The sequence below is a fragment of the Cottoperca gobio genome, chromosome 5 (assembly GCF_900634415.1).
Source record: "Cottoperca gobio chromosome 5, fCotGob3.1, whole genome shotgun sequence".
In the NCBI taxonomy this organism is placed as follows: Eukaryota; Metazoa; Chordata; class Actinopteri; order Perciformes; family Bovichtidae; genus Cottoperca; species Cottoperca gobio.
The window spans coordinates 19,682,946-19,699,992 of record NC_041359.1 but is presented as its reverse complement, the minus strand read 5'-3'; the positions used below and the strand labels follow the sequence as shown (position 1 = coordinate 19,699,992).

General features: G+C 39.1%; 2 protein-coding genes across 5 annotated transcripts in view; one reads left to right on the top strand and one right to left on the bottom strand.

Annotated features, from left to right (window-relative positions):
• The window catches only part of LOC115008938 (growth/differentiation factor 11-like), a 27,215-nt gene extending 15,829 nt beyond the window's left edge, over positions 1 to 11,386 (bottom strand). The window contains exons 1-4 of one of the 3 annotated variants that reach the window (XM_029432850.1): positions 11,261 to 11,386; positions 10,712 to 10,832; positions 8,999 to 9,173; positions 6,410 to 6,935 (exon numbers count right to left, since the gene is read on the bottom strand). In XM_029432850.1, coding sequence (XP_029288710.1) covers positions 6,410 to 6,824 — 415 coding nt within the window. In that variant the 5' untranslated portion in view covers positions 6,825 to 6,935; positions 8,999 to 9,173; positions 10,712 to 10,832; positions 11,261 to 11,386. Of the gene's footprint in view, positions 1 to 6,409; positions 7,235 to 8,998; positions 9,174 to 10,711; positions 10,850 to 11,260 lie in introns of those variants that run through there. The other 2 variants (XM_029432851.1, XM_029432852.1) reach the window with 2 other exon arrangements.
• LOC115008939 (leucine-rich repeat flightless-interacting protein 1) lies at positions 10,793 to 17,047 on the top strand. Of its 2 annotated transcripts, none has more exons than XM_029432854.1 (6): positions 10,793 to 11,019; positions 11,289 to 11,363; positions 13,042 to 13,077; positions 13,301 to 13,462; positions 13,639 to 13,722; positions 14,221 to 17,047. In XM_029432854.1, exons 1-6 carry the CDS (start codon positions 10,921 to 10,923, stop codon positions 14,728 to 14,730), a joined length of 966 nt encoding a protein of 321 aa, XP_029288714.1. In that variant the 5' UTR covers positions 10,793 to 10,920; the 3' UTR covers positions 14,731 to 17,047. The 2 variants fall into 2 exon arrangements, with proteins under 2 accessions (XP_029288714.1, XP_029288713.1); XM_029432853.1 differs by having other exon boundaries at positions 13,039 to 13,077.

The following is a 17,047-nucleotide window of genomic DNA, read 5'->3' as shown; positions in this document are numbered from 1 at the left end:
GTTTACTCTGTAACAAAAACAGAAGCAGTTCAGTTCATATCATGTGACAGCATCACTATAGCCAAATTACCGGTTGTACACTTGGTTTGTTCAAACTTCTACAACCCTTACCTGCCTATCTAAAGCCTGACGGAGACTCACGTTTGACCTCTGAGACCATGTTTCTCTCTTGTGAGTAGTGTTGATTGATTTTGTCTTAGTCCTGTATTAAATATCCTTCTCATGTTTAGTCAACCTCATCCTGCTTTTTTAGTCAAGTTTTAGTTACATTTAAAAGTCTGAGTATTATCTTAGTGAAAGAAAACCATAAATATTTTAATATAGTTTTAGTCAATGAAAATGGTCAAAGCTGTGTTCAACCAAACGATCACCTTGTTTCTTTCTCCCGAGCCAATCTCTGAATTTAGTTTTTATGCTCCATGTAGCTGGAATAAACTTCCAGAATACATGAGACAGTGAAGTTCACCATCTTATCCACCCTAGACATTCATCTCTATTTGTCTTTGTGTTCATTTTACTAATTTAATTTGTGTTTACAATTTATTTTTGTTTATGTCTTTGTGCCTCGTATAGGAACTGTGTTAAAATGAACTTTTCTGAACTTCTAACCTACTCTCTTGCCAAACAATTTATGAAATCCAGCAAAAATAAATCACAAACATGCATGTCCCTATGGCTTAGCACTTATCAGTATTGATTTATTTATTGTTGCTCAACCTAGAAGTACTCATACTTCATTATTTGTCCTGTAATCTCTTTCCTTACACGAGTACACACATGTTGACGACTGATTAGTTTCATCACCTTAAACGCTCAAAAGATTATCAACGTGAAATAATTGTTCCCTTTATGAGCTGGGTTGTACATTGTATAAATCAAACTTGGCTCTTGTCCCTAAAGAAATCACTTCGACTGTGCATTTTCCATAATGAACTTCCTGGGGTGATGTGGGTACGGCAGGCAGAAATACAACCACAGGTGATAAATACAGCGAGAAGCTGCTCTCCCTTGCCGCAGAAAAGGGGCTAATTAAATTTTCATGTAGATAATCATGAGGTAATCCACTGTTAATTGTGCTTCTCTCCAACACAGTGGCTCCCTCGTGGGATCAAGCATTATGTCCATGCAGCATTTCCTTTGCTTAAACGCCTCTTAGATTTAATGGACTCTTCCATAAACTGATCCTCAGCAGCTCCTCGCACACGACCACACAGAGCCTCAACGCATCCATCAACAATAATCCCCTCAATGATGTCCATTTTATCTTTTCACTCCCCTCCTCCTCACTCATGTCCCTACACAGGGCTTAATTACTGGTGTGAAGTAATTATTTCCTTTATTAGTGAAACCTAACATCTGTTTCAGGTCTTTTTAATTGTACCTATAAAACCCTTGCATGATTTCTGTCCCTTTAGGATGGCACTGGGCTGCTTGTTGCTCCCTGTGGACTCCCTCCCTTCTCCCCCCACACCCCCATTCATACCCGCAGCGTGAGCCATGGTGCACCTAACTCGATCACACTCTCTGCAATCCTTTAAAGAAGCAACGAGGAGCTCACAAGAAGTGAATGCAGAGATTGTCTTTTTCTTTATTAGGGAACCGAAAATATTCTTGCACAGCCATGAATCCAAACTGACATCGATCGATGCACTCTTACATCCATTCTCCCAACTTCTCAGTGTGTATTTTTGGTAAAGCATGCATTAAATTCCTTAGCAGCATATTCCAAAATGGCAAGAGAGAAGACCGGCTGCAAGGACTGGTACACGGGAGCGTGGGAATAGGGGAAGGAGGGTGGAAGGAGTGAGATTCCAGAGGTCCTGGGGAAATTTTGTCCCTGTATTAATAGACTTTGGTCCCTTTGAAATTTTATTAGCCATAAAGTTGACAGTATGTTGTGCAATTTCTACAGACCTTTCTTTCTTAAGTTTTTACTTCTTTTTAAACAAACCCGTCGTGCCCCCCAGTGTCCAAACAATTCAACACCAAAGTTTATCTTTCCCTCAACTGATGTCAGCAACTACACAGGGAGAACAGGTGTCATCGTCAAACTGAGACCTCCATGGAATAAATAAATCTATAAAAACCTCACATAGTCATCAACTTCTAGCAAACACTGGCCAGTGAGTGGAAGACAGTCCGACTTCTGCTGCTCTGTTCTTTTAGCGCTCTCCCTCTTAATTTTTATGGTTCCTGCACCTTCAGGAAATGACCCTTTTATAGGGTCAACACTATAAAAGACTTGTTTTTTTGTGGGAGTGGTTAGAGGATGAGTGTGTGTGTGTGGTGGGGGATAAGTGTTCAAGTTACTACCGGTTCGTCTTTGCTGCCAAAGAAAGAGACCCGATGAGGTTAATAGTCTCCTCTTCCAATATATCACATAGCTGTGAACTCTGTGACCCTTTTTGTCAATAGGAGAACTTTTCTCTGGAGTGTGTGTGTGACTGTGTGAGTGTGTGTGTGTGTGTGTGTGTGTGTGAGAGAGAGCATCCTCATGTGTCTACACAAGTGTGCACATGTGGAAATGTGTACATTCGTACCTTTACATGTGTGTAGATGTACATTTTTCAACTCAAGACTTGTGTAAGCCTGTGCTCGAACTGAAAGTGCCTCTTCTTAACAGGATTACATAATAATACCAGTATAGCACTTCCTAATGTTAGCCTACACACAATCATGATGGACAAGATAAAAATGTGGTTATAAAATAGTTAACAAAGTGAGAAGTTCCAAGAATAGCTGAGTGGTCATTTGAACTGTTTCACATGTGATCTTCTTTATGTCTAAACCTCAGTTTTCACTCCTTTAAAAGGGTAAACATGTTCTTGCAGACAGTCACTGGTCTCCTATGGTTTGGACACACTGCAATGAAAACATTTAAACATGGAATAAAGGCTCAGAGGGAGGGTAAGTGAGTGCTGCTCTCTGCTGGATTTTCTCTTACTGGACAATCGCAAAATGACTCAACAACAAATATCACAATATATATAGCACAAAAAAATGACTCAAGGGCAAAGATGATAACGAATACATGAAGCTTTTCACATTCACTCATGAGTATTCTCCTCTATCGTTTTCCTCATGTGCTCTGGAATCATTTGTTTCTCAGTATTTAATATTGCTGGAGTATGTAATGGAGTAGGTGAATAGTTTGCAGTTAATCAGCATCAAAACATGCATACAGAGACGGGGGGGGAGAAATAAGAAGGTCACCGATGGGAGAGGAAGGTCTAAATGTCTTGGACAGGTGACAAATGGGAGACTAGTGGGGTCAAATCCTCGCCCCACCTCAGGCAAAACTGAGCTCCAAAATACACACTTTGCACACACAATTACACACATTAATAAACATAAAATAAACAGCTTGTATGTTAATGCAATTAGATTTGAAAAATCAACACTAATTTGAGATGCTGCGCTAGAAAATGACCCTAAACCTGATCCAAACTGACAAATGTTTTATGCTTGAACAGCGAGTGGAGCGGTTACCTACACAAAACACTATATGGAGAGAGATGTTTTAGTGCCGCACTATGATATAAATAGCTGTACTTTTCCATGAAATTTCATAGTAATTAGAGACCAGGAAGCATGGACCCTCTCAACCCCCACTGCGACACCCACGTACCTTGAGTGAATACTAAGAAGCAACTCTGGCACAGGTCCAGTTCAGTATGTACTGTGTGAACCCACATGGCCCATCAAAGGCAGTGTGCAAGACCGTGAAAAAGGGTGATTGGGTTCGAGGTGCACAGGGAATAGTGTTTGAAGTCCTCCTTCTATCAGAGAGACAGAAAAGGCACTTTTAATCCTGTGGGATCACTAAGGCGCCACAGGCAAAAGAGATGCACTCATTCTCTTAACTCTTCCATGAGTACCGGAGAAAAAGAAGAGGAAGGAGAGAGTGGGCTAACAGGGAGGAAGGTGGGGGGGTGGTGGTGGTGGTGGTGGTGGTGGTGTGGGGGGGGGTAGAGGGAGGGAAGGCGGGGTGAGGGGAGGGAGAGATGGAGAGATGGAGAGATGGAGAGAAGGAGCAGATGACAAAAACTGCTGCTGACGTAAAGAGATGAGGCAAACAGAACAGAACAGGAAGTGCTGTAACATGACAGATACAGCAGTAATGTCAGTCATTAGCTCCTCTGGCTCTGCATGAGGCCGTTAGAAATATGCAATTAGCCAGCGTTGTGCATTATGCCTTTTTCTGGCTTGAGAAGGTGACAAATCGCTTTGCATGGAGTGTTGTGTGTGTGTGAGTGTGGGAAGCAGATAGTCAAAAATACACTTTGAGGATATTGTTGATTTCACTTGTAATGTGCATATAAGTGTGTTAAGCATGCAGAGTTTCATTGTGTCTTTATTTATAGGTGGAGAGGGAATAATCAATTGCAGGATTGATCTGCACATCAGAGAGATAAGTAATTATAGATAATCGTCATTGTCAGCATGCATCGCATACATCCTATGTGTGTTTGTGAGAAGGTAATACAAATAGAAACAGAGGGATATATATATATACATATATATATATATATATATATATATATATATATATACATATATATATATATATATATATATATATATATATATATATATATATATATATATATATATATATATATATATATATGTATATATATATATGTATATATATATATAAAGATAGATACATAGATAGCCTAAACAAGGAGCAGTATTAAAGCTTAAAGCACTAACACACTGATTATTTTGTGTAAAGTTACTAAAAAATAGCCTCCACATATAGCAAGCGGTTGACAAATGACAAATCAAATGCTTTACGATGCCTCTTTAATTCACCTGTAAGATGTAGCTGTGCACCATTCTCCTTCAGGGTGAACTGAACTGCATTGCTCACATCAGTCCGGAGGAAAAACAACTCTCAGAGGAAACAATGATAAGGTGGCTCACAGAGATTTTTGCAAGTGGTTAAAAGCTTCAATAGAGAATAGTGGAAAATGGAGATACAATTCAGATGACACTGCAGTTGCAACATGTCAAGTGAAGGTTGGTTTGCATTAAGACAGGTGAGACTCTCAGGACAGGTGAAGAAGGATAAGTGTTAAACTACAAGATATTAAAAATATATATATACTATATATATATATAAATATATATAGATGGATGGATGGATAGATAGATAGATAGATAGATAGATAGATAGATAGATAGATAGATAGATAGATAGATAGATAGATAGATAGATAGATAGATATATAGATAGATAGATAGATAGATAGATAAATTATAATGAGGATTTAATAATGTCAGACAACACATGAGGCCAAAGTCTGCTGCACACAGGGTATCTTTGTTCACTCGTGGAGTGAAAAAAACTGATTATTTGGAGTGTGTTTTATCCGCCTTGTGCAGAATATATTACGTGTGTAAATGTTGTTGAACCCCGCAATTCGCAAGGAAAAGGTCACACACTCCCCTCGACCCTAAGTGATTCTCTGTCTTTGTGTACTCGTGGTGAAAAAAAAACGAGCTGCGCCCATAAACTTCGCATTTAAAAGGCAAGTGCGGCCGAGGGGGGCCGCTGCATGAGGGGAACAATAGCAGCTTTTTGGACACACTTTTTCTCACTGCGATGAACAGCAGGGAAACCGGTAGAGCCTCCTATAAAAGACCGATAGAGCACAGCTGCCAGGGTTCAACAGTAATTTTATAAAATGTCTCCAAGGGGCCTGCCTGCGGTTTATCTGTGGATTTATGGGAAACTATAAGAAGGCGAGCAAATTGTTGGAGGGGCAATAATCAGAGAGCCTCGCGACGTGATAATAACTCCAGAATTTAAGGCCTTTATGCAAAATAAAGACATAAAGGATAAAGTGGTGCAACTGCCAGCCAAATGCTGCATTATCATTAATAATGCACTTGACATTCACACAAATCTGTCATGCGTGTACTCCCCGTGAAACACAAAACAATCCTCTGAAAGAGGGAAAGTTTAAACATGACAGCAGGTGGACTGAGGAGCTTTTGTATTAGACTGCTGCTCCAACAGGATTTAGGACTCCGTCATAATCATCATCATCACCATGAAAACAAAAGTTCATCAGGGCATATTGAAGCTGTCTGTTTCAGAGTGACGAGGCTCTTTATGCTGCTGATTATTGATTTATCAGCTTCACGCGTAATCCCTATTTTGACAGCCGTGGCCAGCAGCTGACCACAGCCATTTGTCTAATATTATCAGTCCGCATCAGACACACAGAGTAGAGCCCCCAATCTTGATCTCAAAAAGTAGGTTAGGTCACTGATTGAATGAGCCCCAGCGGCTCCACTGTCCACGCAGCAGGCCTGAGTCACGTCAACCTATCTGCTCCGCAATTACGCGCATGACGCATTTGGAGACAATATTGTTGGGTTGTAAACTATTACTCACGCTCAGAGGCCATGGTGATCACGGACTCCGTGGTGGCGTGGTACTCATCCTCCTCCATAAACTCATCCTGGGACGACGCGTCTCCCTGGAAGTCGTGATGATCCAGGAGCTGCTGGAGCGGAGGCGCCTTGGGCAGCAGCTGATTGACCACCTCCCGGCTGATGTTGGGCGCCTGCTTCAGACGCAGCTTGCTCAGGATCTGGGACTTAATGGTCTCTAGTCTCAGCACTTTGCTCTGCTCCCTCCAAACACAGGCGGAGCACTCGTGAGAACCGGCGTCCTCGTCCAGCAGGGACAGCCCGGCATCCGTGGGCGTCTCGCTGGCAGAAGGCAGCAGCACATTGGGCTCATCGCTCCCCGACTGTCCCAGGGAGATGAGCACCATCAAGCACAGTAAGAAGTTGTACCTCGGCATGACGATGCGTGGACACCAGGCAATGCAACTTTTTTCTTTTTTTTTTGTCTTTTCACTCGCTTTATCCCGTTATATCCCCTCTCTCGGATGTGCGCCGCTCCTTGCCTTATCCTACAAAAGGCAGAGTTTCAGTGACATGCATCTAATCCAATACGATCCCCCCGAAGTTTTTGCGATAAATTAGATTTTGCAATAAATGTTCAAAAAAAAAAGTACGTTCCAGTGTGTCTCGGTAAAGGCTGTTTTGATTGAAAGAAACAAATGATCTGTCTGCACAGCCCGCTCACGTGTAGTATAATGGTTGTTTTGGGGTCTTCTGTACAATTTAGTCCATGGAGGTGTGTGAATGTTCAGAAGTGTCACTGAAAAATGTGCAAGTGCGGTCAAAAAGGGGCTCTTTATATATCTCAGCTGCCCGGTGTCGTAATCCGTCTCCATTGGCTAAGATTGCAACAAAAGGCTTTTAGGTCTGTCACCAAGTCAAGAGGGACAGAGCGAAGGGAGGGTGCACGCACTGTTATGAGAGTATAAATGTTTTTTACAGTGCACAAACAATGTCTCACATTAGAGATATTGCCCAATTAGGTTATTATGATGATGACATAAACTATGGCTGATTGTGCCTGTTGTTTTAATGGTTTGTTATGGTGTACAATAAAATAAAATAAAAACCTTCATGGATTCCACCCGATTTCTCCAAATCATCTCCTAAATCACACACATCCTAATATTTACGGTGCATTTGAACAAGAAACCCACTGATGAGAAAGCCTCATGTAGACCTATCATATTTTATATTTAGATGCAGATTATTTGGAAGTTGCACGAGCTTTTCCGATGCAGGGCTGAGCGTCTAAAGTAATAACTGGCCTTTTTTTTATTACAAATCAATGCCTTTAAATGCACAAATGTGGTTTTAAAAAGCATCCTATGCTAATAAAAAAACATATATTTAATAAATGTTTAATAGTTTATATTGATAGATTGATTAAGCCATGCAGTATTATTAGACTTTATAATGTAGCCTATATAAGCCTACATTAAATTACATTTGCTCTATTCAGTGTAGTTGGTATAATCCTTATAAAAATGTCACACATTTTTAATTGTTTCCTAATGAATAATGGATCATTCTTCTGCGTGTCACATTGTTTGTCAAAATGCCATATGATCTGATCAAAATGTAACCCAACAAACCATGGAGAGATGCTGTATTCATGACTGTATATCTGCTCAATAAAAGTTGTGAAATTTCTGGAAATGATTTATTTATGTACAAATTGTACTTCACAGCGCAATGAGTCGCCGGCTCTCATCGCTGACCCCATCGCTGACCCGCTAGTGCCATCTGCTGGACGAAAACAAAGTTGCAGTCGCAGAAGGGTCAGACTGTGGTACTTCGCTGTAAAACATGGCCCTCTAGTCATTAGCTCATTTAGTTAGGGAATATTGGGAATTATTATGATTAATTATATATAATATTTTTGTTCCAATACTGATAGGACTGGAGGTTAGTGAGGATCAAGCATGAGTGCACCTGCAATTAAACCTGCTGACTTTGTTGTTCTTGGGTGGAGCTTCTCAGAGTTACAGTATACATGATATATTGGAAACACTTTTGCTGCTGTATGCTCACATATATCTTCATTCCACTTTAAACTTGAGAGAATCGGTGTTATTATTCAACAATTAAACATCACTTTACTGCTGACCGGAAACTTCTTAATGAATCAAATATGGTTTAATTCATACTAGTTTATCTTCGGGGATAAAATAAGACACACATCTGCTGTTCTGCATAATGAGTACTTTTACTTTAAGCTACTTTAAGTATATTTTGATCATAGTATGTTAGTAAAATGTTGAATGCAGGGCTCTTACTTGTCACAGAGTGTTTGTGGTATTGCTACTTTTACCTAATTACAAGATATAAGGATGTCTTTCACCACTGCCTTTCAAATACATGGTTGAAAACAAGTCCAGATGACAGTCACAGTCACATCCCAGAGCACCTTGTCCACACCAAGATGCTTATGTTTTGTGTATTTAATTATGACTTTAGATGAAAACGTGCTGAGTATCACATTCTGTATGTCTGCTGAACAGATGCAAAAGACTGTTCTGTTGTTTACGTGTGCTTAGAGATATATATGAATATGGGACCAAACACTCACCTCAGCACATAACAAACTCTTGAGTCCGTGGCACCAACACCTTCTTCCCAGAAAGGAAGCCTCATATTTGAGTCTGAGATCCAGGCTTCAGGAGGCGCTAGACTTTTTGATCGTCAATCCAACCTTCTGGTGCTTAGCTTTTTGTCTGCCACGATTATCAAGTGTGATGATGATGCTGAGGAACAAGGAGAACGCTGTTAAACGTTTCATCTACGCTCCTCCACTTGAATAAACTCAATAAAACTGACCGCTCTCAAGCAGCGTTGGACAAAGTCCTCAGATCCTTTACTGAAGTAAAAGTATTAGCATCAACATATACTTAAAGAACAAAAAGTAAAAGTACTCATTCTGCACAATGGCCCATTTCAGAATAATATATATTATACTATTGAATAATATTTATTGACGTAATGTTGCAGCTAGTTTATACACTTTATATACTGCCAGGGAAACTTGTAAGTTTTATGTTAACCTATAATATTAGATCATAAATTATTTCTTGATTATATTTTGTATTATTAATCTGAATCTTGAAAACTGTCAGATAAATGTAGAGGAGTAAAAGATATTTGAATTGTAGTGTGAAAGTATAAAGTACCAGGAAATTAAAATACTCACGTAAAGTACAGGTACCTCAAAATTGTACTTTAGTACTTTAATACATACTTATTTACTGTCCACATGCCCTCAAGTCAGTGTATCCACTGTGAACCACCTCATTCAATGTTTGTTCAGACATATATAAGAGATGTAGTGCTCAATGCTGTTATCTGATCTGAATACACCATGTTTAAGGAAGTTCAAAGTATTTTTACGTTGTTTATGTTGATAATGGAATTATCGATGCCTTCGAAATTATAATTTGCTGAAACAGAGTGAAAAACAAACCCTTGAGGTCTCATTTTTACGGTATGTTTTCATCATAACATCAAACATCAAAACTCTAGAAACACTGTGAAAAAGATTAAAGACATTTCCCTCTAACTTTTCACCTTAGTGATATTTGATATTATGTTTAAACATTTTTCCTTTGGATAAATAAAGTTCTGTCTTATCTTATGTTATGTTGTGTTTAGCCTTTGGTAGTCCATCTTTGGAATTGTGGCGTATGGGTTAGAGTAGTTTGGCTCTTCAACTTGTTTTTGTGATGAAGATGATGGCACTAATTTTGCATGGGGATTGGCACAGACAAACAATGGTTTGTGTTGTAATGAAGAGCGGTGAGTAGCTCTAAATTGTAGACCCTCCTCCTCTAAACTTGTGATTTGAACAAATGAATCAATCTTTTTTACTTGGTCCCCTCTGACATCAAAAAGCAGTGTCTGTTGGGCCTCCTTGTTACGGTTTAGACGTCTATGAGTTGTTAGCAGCTCCACCAAAAAGGGATTTTATATCAGATTGTTGTGTTTAAATAAATGTTTCAAGGCCAAAGAGATCAAATTATACAAATATTTCACAAAAAGCAAAGATTAGAGAAAAGTAAAGTAATAAATATTAAAGTTATATCTTATTTTCGATTCAGCCTTGAGTATCTTCGGGATTTTGTCCCAAAACATTTAGCATAGGGATTGACAGAGACAAAGAATAGTATTTGTATCGTATTGTATTGTACCCTGGCCTATGCATTTCAGGACTTGACAAGCGCCATAGTGCTTAAGGTAACCTTAAAAACAAATAATATATTTTTTATCTGGCAGCCTAGAAAACGCTGACCTTTGACTCCTCTGAGTGTGTGGGCGGAGAGTGGGCGGAGAGAGGGCGGTGTTAAACACAGTTTGGTCCCAGTGGCTCTCCGTAGATCACGGCCTGGGCGTCGGCAGTTCACTCACTGCTGCTGCGTAGGAAACAACAAAACACCTCTTCACACTGAGAGAGCTCGGAGGTGTCTCTTACATAAACTTAAGCGTAATATAAAACATAAAATGCATTCAGTCACGCTGGACAGCAGTGGTTCGCCAAAGAAACGGACGTTATCTCGAGGACTGAGCGAGGATGAGTCGCTCCGCAGCATTATAAAAGAGGTGAGCGGAGAAATCACGGCGTCATTACACACCGTTTGTTAAGAGCTAAATGTTAAAACATTTAAGGTTAAACAATAAGTCAGTGTGGATTTCGGCCATTTTGTTAACGGTTTAAAACCTTACCAACGGCCGTCCAACGGCTCAAATAAACCGTCAGGCCTGTAGCTTCACTTCCTTGTTATGAGCTAACATTAGCTTGCTGCGACTGTAACGTTATGTGATGCTAGGCTACTTCTCCTACCTGAGGTGTGGGTTTGTCTCCTTATCAGACCGAGAGTTCATCTAGGCGTCTGGCACGAAGCGACAGCCGAGCAGGCACCCTGAAGAAGAGAACTGACAGCCAGGTAGGAGCCAGATAACACTGGAGCCAGGAGTGGACAGACTAATCCAAGTGCCTGTAACGGTACATCGTGTATTGATCTCTAGCTAAGCAAACATTTCCATGGTCCTGGATGTCTCCAGTTTATGTGTCATTAGCATTGCAATATAATGGTAATACATACGCAGTAGTGGAAAGTAATCTAAGTGTATTTAAAGTATTGCACTTAAGTATTTTTGAATGACTTGTGTTTCTGTTTCATGATACTTTATACTTCTACTGCATTTCAGAGGGAAATATTAGTCTTTTCACTCCACTACATTTCAACTGACAGCTATAGTCTGATTGAGATTTTACATAAAGAAACCTATATAAGCCTATACAACACCATGCATTGTACATATTGGGTCCTAATCTTTTTGACTTGTGACAAAATAGTAGTGTTTAGTTGGTGGGCCTTTGTTACGGTTTAGACATCTATGAATTGTTAGCAGTTTCACCAAAAAAGTGATTTTATATCTCATAGTAAAACAATTTTAGGCCAAATACATTTTGTTTTTGTACTGTTTTATACATTTACTACTACTGATGTAAAAAAAAAGCAACAGTGGAAAGGCAATGATTCTGATTCTGATCTAAATAAATCTTCATAAGCTGGTGTTGCACCAAATTATGTCACCCACCACGAGTCATTATCCAACATGGTGCAGTGTATGAGTTCACCCATTTTTGTTATCTGGGATTTCAGTGTACCAAACTCCGTGACTTCTTGTCAGATTCTGTGACGCTAGAGAGTAAAAATTAAATAAAAACAAATAGTCGACAGACAGGCTTGGTTTGACCCTATCTAATCATGGAGGCACTCAGAACAAAGTATGTGATAAGGTATGATTTTTAAAAGCATTCTCAGTAATTGGGTCACAGAAGTTGAGGCAACACCCTATTTTAAAGGTTTACAGTGGAAAAAAGGTTCCAGATTAAAAAGATTAATTCTCTTTTGGTCTCCGTCAATACACTTGTCTTTCTCTTAAGGACACATTGTTTCACAGCAGACCTTTTAACTTGTCATAGAAGGAAAAGCAGAGGTGTTAGTAATAACATTAATAAGCTATTATGTACTTAATCATATTCAGCTATCCTTCATTTTATTATTTACACTTGTGTTTTTCCTACTGTGACATGTCTAAATGTCTTAATTGGGAAAAGGCCTACTAACTCAAACTAAGAGATATTGTCCAAATACAAGAGCCTCTCATTAACAGGAATCAACTTCTAACATTAATTGAAGCAGCAACAAATATTCAATGCTCTGAATATATTTTTTTGGAACGCATAACTTCACAAAGTTACAATAGTAAAGAATTGTGTATATAAAAAGATATACTATTTCACAACACATGTCTGAACATTGCTTTTCTTATCAGGGCTCTTACACAAGCCCGTCCTGCAGCACATGGTACTTTTATGGAGCTTACAATGATTTAATTTGTGAAATAACTTTATAGTAAGTTTTATTGCTGTAGTGTGTTTGTAATTTGTTGTACAAGTCATGTTATAATCATTTTATGTAAACGAAAGAAGGAAAAATATCCTATATGGCCTTTTTGAGACCATGCATGTCGTCATTTAACTTAATTAAAAAACACTCGAGCATTATTTACAAATGAACTATTTAAAAAAAGTTGTTTCTTTCCTTTCAGCAGTCTGACCAGGATATCTACATGGGACTCCCAGAAATGGTGAGTATTTCTTACCGTTATTATAATTATGACTATTTAAAGTCTGTCAGGTGGAATAGATCACTGCAGTGATGCCTTTTCCTTTACATATGAAGGGATTGTCGTGCTTCCAGACGAGGCCTCCCACTGATGCCTCTGAGAGCTTACTAAACACTTGTCCACCCACTGACATATCGCGTTCCACTAAAGTTGCCTACACTGATTTGTAATGTTTGTGGTGTAGCTGGAGCTGCAAGCCGGCTATGACGAAGTGGTGCAGGAGCTGCGTGGGCTGGAGGTCGAGCGAGAGACTCTGTTGTTCCAGGTGGATGTCCTGCAGGACACGCTGGAGGGTGTAGAGGAGCTGCTGGCTGAGGCTCAGAGGGAAGCTGGACAGGCCAGTTCGGTATGTCGAGGCCTCACTAACTCTGGAATACCCTTACATTCAAAACACTTTACTTCAGCAATAAATATATGTGTATATATATATATATCTGTCTATGTCTTTAATGAGAAGTTTGTTTTGGTGTCTTGCTGTATCAACACATGACACTAACAAGCTGTTTCTCTCTACATTTGTAGGAGTTGGGACGAGAGAGGGAGGCCAAGAGGAAACTGGAGAGCATGGTCTGCTCGCTGACGCAAGAGGTGGAGAGATTAAAAGAGGTAATGTGACAACTAAAATTATAAACATAAGAGTTGCACAAGGTTTTTTAAATGAATGTATAAAGTCTTATGAATCAGTTTGTCAGGCGCATGAGCACTTCTTATTCAAAGTGAATGATGGTGATGGCGCATGTTTTAGTTTTTTCCCTGGATATTTTAGTTGGTCATAACATTTCTCTGCCAACTTGTACTAATAGGTTACTATATAACTCGCCTCGGCAGTGCACCATGTAATGTTCCTCATGGTGTCGGTTCACTGGAAACAGTATTAAACTCGAACATAAAATAAATTATATTTGCCTTGACAGCAAATATAGCCGATATTATTTAGTGCGAGACTGATGTTTGTTGTTCATTAAGTATTCAGTAGCGATTACATTTCACAATCCTGTATTCGGTTTGCTTTCATATTGTTTGGGATGGCAAATAAAAACAATGACCAAGTAGCAAATGAAACTATATTTTGATCTAAAAGGACAATTAAATTGGTCTTTGCAGGACAGTAATAACAAACCGTCTGCTCCAGCGGACACACATGGAGGTGTGGACGAGGTAACGAGTCAAGGACACCAAATGAAAAATGTTGCAAAGGAACTGATGAAAGACGCCTCGCTGTGTGAACCTCCCAGCGGTGAGAGCCGAGGAAGTGTGTCAGAGGAAGTGGTCGAGAGTGAAGGGGAAGACGGGGAAGGTAGCGTCCTGACGAAGCTGAGGAAGCTGGTCAGTAAGCCGCTGAGCCACTTGCCCTCTCTTGCAGTGGAGAACCTATTCTCCGTAGATGGGGTCCTGCAGAGGCCTTACGAAAACGGCGTAGAGGACGGACGAGATTCAGACAGCATAAGTGCCTATGAGGATGCATCTGCTGACACTCCAGAGCAGGACAGGATGTTTCCGGGGGAAGAGGACGCTTTGGATCTGCCTGATGATTCAGAGGGAGGTTCTCCTAACGACTGCCATGACGGGGAGCCCCAAGACCCCAAAAACGCTGAAGCTTGCGTTGTGTCTTAATCTGTTATATCTACTACCGGGCAACAGATCATTGATTATTGATCATTTTGGTGTAATTCAGGAGCTCTTTGAATCACCCACATCTGATACTTATGTCCTTTGAGGTCAACAATAACATTCAGAGCTCCAACATGTTGTCGATTTTGACAATTGATTAATTGGTTCAATAATTTATCAAAAACATGCCAAACGTGAGGATTCGCTGCTTTTTGTTTATCATTTATATCGTCAAAGAAATATCTTTGGGAATTTGAAGAAGTCACCAAAGACTCTGGGAAATGTATCGTTAATTCTTCACTAGTTTGTGTCATTTTATAATGAAGTAATTAATTGATTAGTCAGCAGCTTAATTGATAATGATAATAATGGTTAGGTGCAGCCCTAGTTGTAATACACTGTAAGTTTCAGTTTTAAATTTACAACCTAAAGAAACTCAGGATCCAGGTGGTTTACTAGCTGGAAATCCACTAATGACTACTTTAATATTATTTGCCAATAGTTACTTTTTAATATCTGTCCTAACTTTTTTTTTTTGTAATGCGTGGATAGACATGGGGGGAAAAAAAGTCCATGCTGCTTTGACCGTTTACCTCTTTTAATCTTTAAATAAAGGTCTGTTGTATACTAACAGCTGCCGGGACACAAATCAGGATTTACCTGTAGACACAACAGTGAGCTCTGTAAGTATCTGGACGGGGACAGTTGATGTTTTGGCTCCAATCACATTAGAAAAGTCGGGAATTTAGAGACATTTCAGACGCTCGCAGTTGTTAACTGCATTTAAAGATATTTGGTGTGGCTGTCCTCAGCTGCAGAACTCACTGTACAGAAGGTTTAGGACATGTTTGATCGATCTTTGGAAGCTAAGAGCAGCTACAGGTAATCAAAGGCAGTTGTTTGAAGGGTTATAAGATGCAGATTAAGGGAAAATGCCATCTTTTTGCTGCCTTGCTGATCTTTACAAGAAGATTTATTTTTTTATCTTTTATATACGTCCCTTTTTTCTGTTTTTCTGTTGAATCTAGGGAAATTGTTTTGGCTGCATTTGCACTTTCTAAAGTTCTTGTATTGTGGCATAAATTTGTCCGATTACATTACAAACAACATTCCCCTTAACAACCAAACACGTCAGCGAGAAGTAATCAGCTGACCAGCAGCAGGCTGCCCGCATGGTAACACTGTACGTTTGCACATTTGCAGTGAAACTTGCTGAAACTAGTCTCTTTGGATGTCTCCGATTGCTGTAAACACTTTGTATTTAATCGCATTTCTTTTTTATAATGTTACATTTCTTTTATCCTTTCACCTCATTTGTGATATTTTGCATGAGCACCTAAGAATGTATATCGATTTCCAAACTGCACATGGATTGATCTGTCATTTATTAGTACTTTTGCACGCAGTACACATGTATAAGATAATACTTTGAGCTAAGGTATTTACTGCGACAATTGGTGTTTTAAAGGGATTTAAATCTGTGTTGCAAATAATGTATCATTCTGTTATTTCTGGGTTTTAAAGGTCAAACTTAAGCAAAATGATCAAATAATTTTGATGTGACACTAATGTTTCTTTTTGTTTTTAATGAAAATTACAATTTTGATATCTGATTTCTGTCACACAAAAAGGGAACAATATTAATACATTTATGGAAATTTAAAATGGGACGAATGTTGCATTTAGATGCTTATCACTTTGTGGGTTTGTAATGTTTGTATTGAATCTTTTGTAGTTCTATCACTCAGTCTTATTTCAATGCTGGTTCTCATGCTAATACTTGACTATCTGTTGTGTTGGCTGCCATGATGCACAAACAGCTCAGATTCCTTTTGTTTCTTTTCACACAAAATGAGCTGATAGGATGTTACTGTAGTGCTGTGTGGAGGCACTGTGGTCAGTTCATCAGGTCATGTTTCTACATGAACACATCAATCATTGGTTGTTTCTGTTATCAGCAATTAATCTTACCTTCCTATTGATTTCTTGCCAGGTCAAAGAATTTGGTTTGTTGTAATAAACCAGTACAGTTACATCAATCATCATTTTTAAATGTACTTAATTTTCTTATATGAGCGTCTGGTGCTGTTCAGCATATTGAGCGCACAGAAGTGAGTTTTTCTGGGACAATTTATTAAGTAATCATGTTTCATTTTCCTCAATGCAAATAATTTCTTACTGTAATAAGATGCGTCTTTTGGGTCTAGATATTTTGGACTTGTCCTGAGCTTTGTATTAAATGTTCAGATGTAAATTACATACGTTTATACTTGTAATGGGAAATACATTCCAGACATATCAAAATAAAAAGTGAATATTG

Excerpts from the sequence above, each read along its gene's own strand:
- LOC115008939 (XM_029432853.1), top strand. The coding sequence starts at position 10,921 with ATGCATTCAGTCACGCTGGACAGCAGTGGTTCGCCAAAGAAACGGACG. Across the intron at positions 11,020-11,288 it reads TCCGCAGCATTATAAAAGAG|ACCGAGAGTTCATCTAGGCG; the intron begins GTGAGCGGAGAA and ends TCTCCTTATCAG. Across the intron at positions 13,723-14,220 it reads AGGTGGAGAGATTAAAAGAG|GACAGTAATAACAAACCGTC; the intron begins GTAATGTGACAA and ends TGGTCTTTGCAG.